The sequence below is a fragment of the Apium graveolens genome, chromosome 7 (genome assembly GCF_009905375.1).
Source record: "Apium graveolens cultivar Ventura chromosome 7, ASM990537v1, whole genome shotgun sequence".
NCBI lineage: Eukaryota > Viridiplantae > Streptophyta > Magnoliopsida > Apiales > Apiaceae > Apium > Apium graveolens.
In genome coordinates, this window is record NC_133653.1 from 271,894,639 (window position 1) to 271,900,834 (window position 6,196).

At 35.3% G+C, this 6,196-nt stretch overlaps 1 protein-coding gene across 4 annotated transcripts; it reads left to right on the forward strand.

Annotated features, from left to right (window-relative positions):
- The first annotated feature begins 255 nt into the window (after positions 1-255).
- LOC141672217 (small ribosomal subunit protein uS10-like) lies at positions 256-5,824 on the forward strand. Of its 4 annotated transcripts, none has more exons than XM_074478758.1 (6): positions 256-357; positions 453-574; positions 1,002-1,246; positions 1,477-1,556; positions 4,222-4,335; positions 5,253-5,824. In XM_074478758.1, exons 2-6 carry the CDS (start codon positions 455-457, stop codon positions 5,408-5,410), a joined length of 717 nt encoding a protein of 238 aa, XP_074334859.1. In that variant the 5' UTR covers positions 256-357; positions 453-454; the 3' UTR covers positions 5,411-5,824. The 4 variants fall into 4 exon arrangements, with proteins under 4 accessions (XP_074334859.1, XP_074334862.1, XP_074334863.1 ...); XM_074478761.1 differs by having other exon boundaries at positions 1,038-1,246; XM_074478762.1 differs by having other exon boundaries at positions 4,719-5,395.
- The last annotated feature ends 372 nt before the right edge of the window (positions 5,825-6,196 follow it).

Genomic DNA, 6,196 nt, shown 5'->3' on the forward strand with positions numbered 1-6,196 from the left:
TTTTAAACATTTTTATAAAATATTTGCGATACGATAAAATCAAGAAATTTAATTTATTATTTTCAAAATATTTTTATAATTTATAGTTGGATTTATTGAATGAATTTATATTTTAAAATGATTATATAATCATTACTTTCATATTTAGCATTATCTTTATGTTCAAAAATTATTTACAAGATTTTTTATTTTTATCCAAAATGAAAAGCAAATCAATTTTTTTACAGTAAAATCACCCATTTACCCGTGGGTTGTAAAACCCCCAACCCAGTCTAAACCCTAGCATAGAAAAGAGCGAGAGTTTATTTCAACTTCAACTATTGCTATTTCTCGATTGTTACCAGTGATTTGCAATAGGTGTGTTAATGTCATTTTACCGTTTCTACTCTTATTTGCGTAAGTATTTTATGTTGTTATGCAATTATTTTTTTTGATTTTTGTATTGTTGTCAGCAATGGAGGAAGCCTTGGAGAAAGTGACACAATCTATAATTTCAAAATTGAAGGAATGTCGATTATCACTATCTGAGGAGATTGAGACCTTACACAAAAAAATTGACAATATTAAGCCAACGGTAATTCGATAAATGTTTTATGTTTGTTGTTTAAACATTTAGGTCTAGCTCCCGGGTTTTTATTAGGTAAGGAAGTAAACATTCATGACCACTTGCTTCCGTTCGTTTTAAAAACTCGGAAGCACGATTAGAAATGAAAGTGAAACTATTTTACTTACCTTCCACTTGTTTTCCACCATTTTTAAAACTTGGGAGCAAGGGGTTATCAATAACTGATGCGCCCGTATTAGTTCCTTTTGTACAGGTACTGTTGCCTGAGACACCCACCCTGGATTGGGTTATAAGATGCCTTATTTATGAATTGTGCCATTTTTTTACAATTTAAATTTATGTCATTTAGGTCCTTTTTTCAAAAATTACAAGGCATAGGGAGTTGAATTGAAGTGTGATTGTTAAAACTAAACCCCTATGTATAATTCCCAAACAGGGCCTGATATCAGCCGAATCGAACATTCCCAAACAGGGCCTGAGATCAGCCGAATCGAGCATTCCCAAACAGGGCCTGCGATCAGCAGAATCGAGCATTCCCAAACAGGGCCTGAGATCAGCAGAATCGAGCATGGCGCCGAGAAAGTTTGGAATTATTGGTCTGCCATCACCTTTTTCTCCCTCCCTCTTTTACCATCTTGCAGGCCGTCTCTATTGCCGTCTCCCCGACCGCATGTTTGATAGGTACATCAATCTACCCGCCTCTTTATCTTTCCAATTATCGAGGTGTGGTGTCTATATTTTTTTAAAATTGTAAAAAAACAAAGGAAATGAAATTAGATTTTAATGTAATTCAAATTTGATTGTTGTAGTTGCGCAAGTTTGATGTTAGTTTGTTACATTATTTTGATTCTGCTAGCCTCTAAATTTGTTTGACGTTAGTTCTTTAATTTTGAATTGTTATAACTTTTTAGCCTTGAGATGGAGGAACCGGAAGAGAAGAAGTTTAGAATTGTGATGTCATCGTCGAGGTGTCTCAAGACCTTGAATGAAGGTACTTGTGAGAATATGTGCTTGCTATATTGATTAGTGATTTACGATTAATTTACATTGTTTTTAGTTTAATATCTGAAAACATTTAATTCTTTTAAGTATGAAAAATTGTGTTGTTTATCCGTATTGTCAATTATGGTCCATCAGGGCTCACTAGTAGGTTGCTAGTGAGCTCAAGCTCCTAAGTTCCTCATTTGGTAGAAAAGCATATTTGCACCTAGCCATTTAAAATAGACATTCCCATGCATGAACACACAATCACATAAATGTCCTACTACGATGACATTAACTTATTAGGCTAAAACCAAATCAATACGGATTTAAATAGCAATGTTCACTAGTAGGTTGCTAGTGAACATTAACTTATTTGGTATTGGTATGGCAATGCCAATACCAATCAATGTTGATGGAAATAGTAATTAGTTGACTTAATTCACTTTAACTTTAACTAAAGCTGTCATAGGAGAATATAATCACTGATAAAATCCTTATTCAGATTATACATTATAATCCTTCACTGAAAAATTATAAATTAAAAGTGTAGGAGGTTTTGTTTGGAAGGGGGGGGGGTCTTCTCATACTTTGCACCCCGATAAAATCCCCCTGGTTAACACCTTAGGACTTGGGGTGTCTTTCGTAACCCATACATAAGCAGCTGGGGCCTGCTTTGGGCATTTGTTAAATGACCGAAAGGTTCGCAGCTCTGCATCTCCAAGGAACCTCAGGGTACTCAACCTGAACTTTGACTACGACTTCATTGGTCATTCTCAAAAAGAATTTGGACTTACAATTTAGCAAGATTTGGATTGGCTGACATTGCTATGTAGATTGTAGCTAAACTTAGTGGCGGAAGTTTTGAGGTGATTAGAGTACGAGAGGTGGTAAGGAGAACATGGTTGTCACGGCGGTAAGTCGAGGCGAGTCGATGGACCCCGGGCACTAGTCGACTAAAAAATAATACATTATTATAAATATATAATTATATATAATATATATATATATATATATATATTATGTAATTTAGGTTTCTAACACCTATCAAATGTTATATTTCAGTACTCAAGGATGAGGACCGGAAGAAACTGCATATATAAGATAAGAGGGATACTAACAAAGCAAATTAGTTGACTAGTGGATTATATGATTATTGTAAACCTAAACTACAGAATTATATATTTGTATTTCTGAAGAATTATATATAAATTTGATTATTTGATGCAACTTACAAGAGCAAACAAAAGAATGCAGAATGGTCAAAATTAACCGCAGATTGCAGAAAAGAGCAGAATGTAAAAAGAGTGCAGTTCTAATGCAGAAACATAGCAGAATGTAAAAAAGATGCAATTCTAATGCAAAAAAACAGCTGAAAAACAGAGCAGGAAAACAGAAAATTATATAAAATATTCTGAACACAATTAACTGCAGAGTTATAATTAAAAGAACTAACAAGTGTTTTATGGGTTTAAAAGTAATCTGGGCCGGGTTTTGACCGGCTTTTGATCGGGTTTGGGTCAAATTTAAAACCAGTCGAGGATCCAAAAGACTAGTCGACCCGACTAGTCGCCCAGTCGACTGGTCAGTCGACCAGTCGGGCGAAATATCCATTTTTCTCCAGTCAACTACTCCAGTCGACTAGCCATTCTCGACTGCTCGACTAGTCGAGCGCCGGTTGTGTCGCGACTAGTCGAGTGCCGTGACAACCATGAAGGAGAATGGTGAAACCTGTTTCTGGGACAACATTGAAATAGTTTTTTCAATAGAATATAGTACTTTAAATATAAAGCTTTATAATTTGATATGTGTATGTGTATTACAGTAAATTAAATAAATTAATGTAAAGTTTTATTGTGGAATGTAATATAAGAAACAGCTAATTTATGGTGAAAAGAGTTTTAAGAAGTAAAAACAAGGCGGGGTCATATGAGGAAGGGAAGTTAAAAGAAGGGTATACACCAAAAAAATCTATCCGGGCCCTAGATGTTTCTGCCTTTCTCTCCCCTCGTAAATTTAAGTCATGCTTTAGGAACCCACAGGACGAGTTTGAGAAGATCATTACCTGAATTCGTCTAGGAGTTTCAGGAGTTTTGAGAAAGGTAAATCTGAGTTCTGTTATGCTGTTTTAATGAATCCATTTGATCGGAATCGGGTGTTACCCTAATATGGGCCATTCTCACCATATCTTTATGTGGGAATGGGACCTATAACAAATTGTGCCCAATTAATCTCCGATTACTAAATTTAGTTTGTACTTAATAGTATTCTTTTTGGGTCTCAGAAGCTTTAAATTTTTAAAATCTGTAACTGTAACATGGTTGTAAAATATAATTGCATAAGAACTTTTGTAGTGGTAAATGTACTTTCAAAATTTCATGATTGAGATGATTGTACTTCTCTGAGATTATTTAATAGTGAATAAATAGGACACTAGGACATTAGAGTATGATTCATCACAAAAATTTCTATAAAATTACTGAATCTACTTTGTTCTAATTCAGCAATTTTTATCATGTAATAGTCTGTCTGTGTCCTACTTTGTGATCCTAAATTCAAGTTATTTTTGTTTAATAGGATTGCATTATTTGCTTTCAGGACTTGAGTTTTAGTTGGCTACATAGCAGTTTTTTATATGCACTAATTTTCCTTTTCTTTATCATTCTGGCATGCAGTAACTGCTGAAATTATCAGGGTTGCAAAAGGCAAGGGCCTCAGAGTCTGGGGTCCTTCCAGAGCGCCAAACCGGCTTGTGGATAGTAATACGAGATTAGCCTCATGCTCTGAAGGTATATATAGCCCGTTATAATAAATTCTAAGTTTTTTTGCCTGCAGAGGGTTTCTCTTAAGAGTTTCGAATTTTGGTGGAAGATTGAGGGCAAGATTTCTTTGATCAGAAAAGATGAATGATTTGGGGTTGTCCCACTCCCATAATAAACATAAAGCTTGTATAAATATGTGGTAAATGGTGTATGAGTTAAATGACTTGTGTTGATGCCTATCTACAGTTCATAAACTTGTGTCTTTAAACCCTGATAACTCCGTTGCGATGCGGTTATCAGCTACTATGTTATTTTATACTTAACCATGTTGGCATGTCTGCCTGTTTTTAATCATGTTGTGTTGGTATGTCGAAGTCATGTAAGAAAAGTCTTCATCCTGCATTTTGTAGTCTCTGGAATTGAACAAAATGGATTGGTTCGCAGCCTATAATTCTACACTCTGTGATCTTATGCTATGTCATGGATTGGTTACCTTGCTGTTGGAGGTTTAAATTACGGGATCCTTGTTTTGGCATCAGAAAAGTGAAAACTGAAATTAAGCACAGGGCTGCTTGTTGGTGAAGGGGTTGGTAAAACCTGGGACGTGGCTTTATAGGCCATGGTCGCTCTGTTCACATCTTGAAAGATGATCACCGGTATTGTAAGTTTTGAACCCCATGCTAATATTCGGGAAGGGCGTGTTAGTGGGTTAGCAGTTGGCTGATTGTTCTTGAAGACCCAAATCCCAATACTGGTTGTTGGCATGATCATCTCCTTGTGCAAAGTTTTGCATGCATGAGATATTGAAGATCTCAAATCTTAGAATTGCTCGAAGTTGAACTGTCTGATATTAAACTGTCTACAATATAAAAGCCTCAAGGTTGTAATTTAAATTGTTACCTGCTGATCTGCTTAAACTTTTTTGTGTATGTTTTGTCATTTAGGATCAAGCACTTGCGACAATATTAAGCTGTGTGTTTACGAGACAACAGTTGATGTGCTCAGCTCCACTGAAGTCGTAGAGGAGATCGTTTCTGGTTGTGAAGTGGCTGACGTCAAGATTGAGATTAAAGTTGTTAATTTAGGAGGCAGAAGACCTTGAGCTGGGACGAACTAGGGTGCAGAATATTTATTCTTCAGCTACTGTTTTTGGTTCTCCTGAAACTTCCTTTTTTTGTATTCAATATCACCGGGGGGAAGTCTGATGGCGGAGAAATGTCCAGTAGGATCACTTGTAACAATTGTGTTACAAACAATAGTGAGCAATTCAAAGTCAGGTAAGTTGAGCCAGGTGTCGGTGAATATAGTTAAATTGCTGGCTGTGAACACTCTAAAGCAAATTAAATCTGCCTTGAATTGCCTAATTAGGATTGAGATAGATATATTTGCGTAGTGCATTGATCTTCAATACCAAGTACAGATAGAATAGCAAAGGTTCGTTGAGAGTTCTGATAACATATTAGCAGCATTGTTGACGCAATTAAACTTACTGCTTCATGCTTTTCTTCTGCTACTATTTTTGGTTTTCTCTGGAAAGTGGAAACTCCCTTGCCATTTTCAGTCTTATATTACTCTTTTCTTTCTCCTTTACTGCATTTTTAATACTATACGTAATACGTCTATGCCTTTGTTTTGTTAATGTCGAAGTAAAGAAGGAAATTAAACTTGCACAAATAAAAATAGGAAAAATGTTAGTAGCTGAAAAGTAGCTGAAAAGTTGGAGTTTAACCTAATCTTATTTTTGAGGCAGTGAGTTTGTCGTGTTTAAGTATGTATGCCAAGATTTATTGTTTTAACTATCATACTTTAACTAAAATAACTTTTTCTACTTTTTACAAGCTAGCTACGTTTTTTTTTATTTTTAATTATTGTTTACGTTGCTGTTTAC

What these genes read in the sequence shown, in the direction of transcription:
- LOC141672217 (XM_074478758.1), top strand. Translation starts at nt 455, where the DNA reads ATGGAGGAAGCCTTGGAGAAAGTGACACAATCTATAATTTCAAAATTG. An exon ending in TTGACAATATTAAGCCAACG is followed by an intron (nt 575 to 1,001) that starts GTAATTCGATAA and finishes ATTCCCAAACAG; the next exon opens with GGCCTGATATCAGCCGAATC. An exon ending in ATTAGCCTCATGCTCTGAAG is followed by an intron (nt 4,336 to 5,252) that starts GTATATATAGCC and finishes TTTGTCATTTAG; the next exon opens with GATCAAGCACTTGCGACAAT.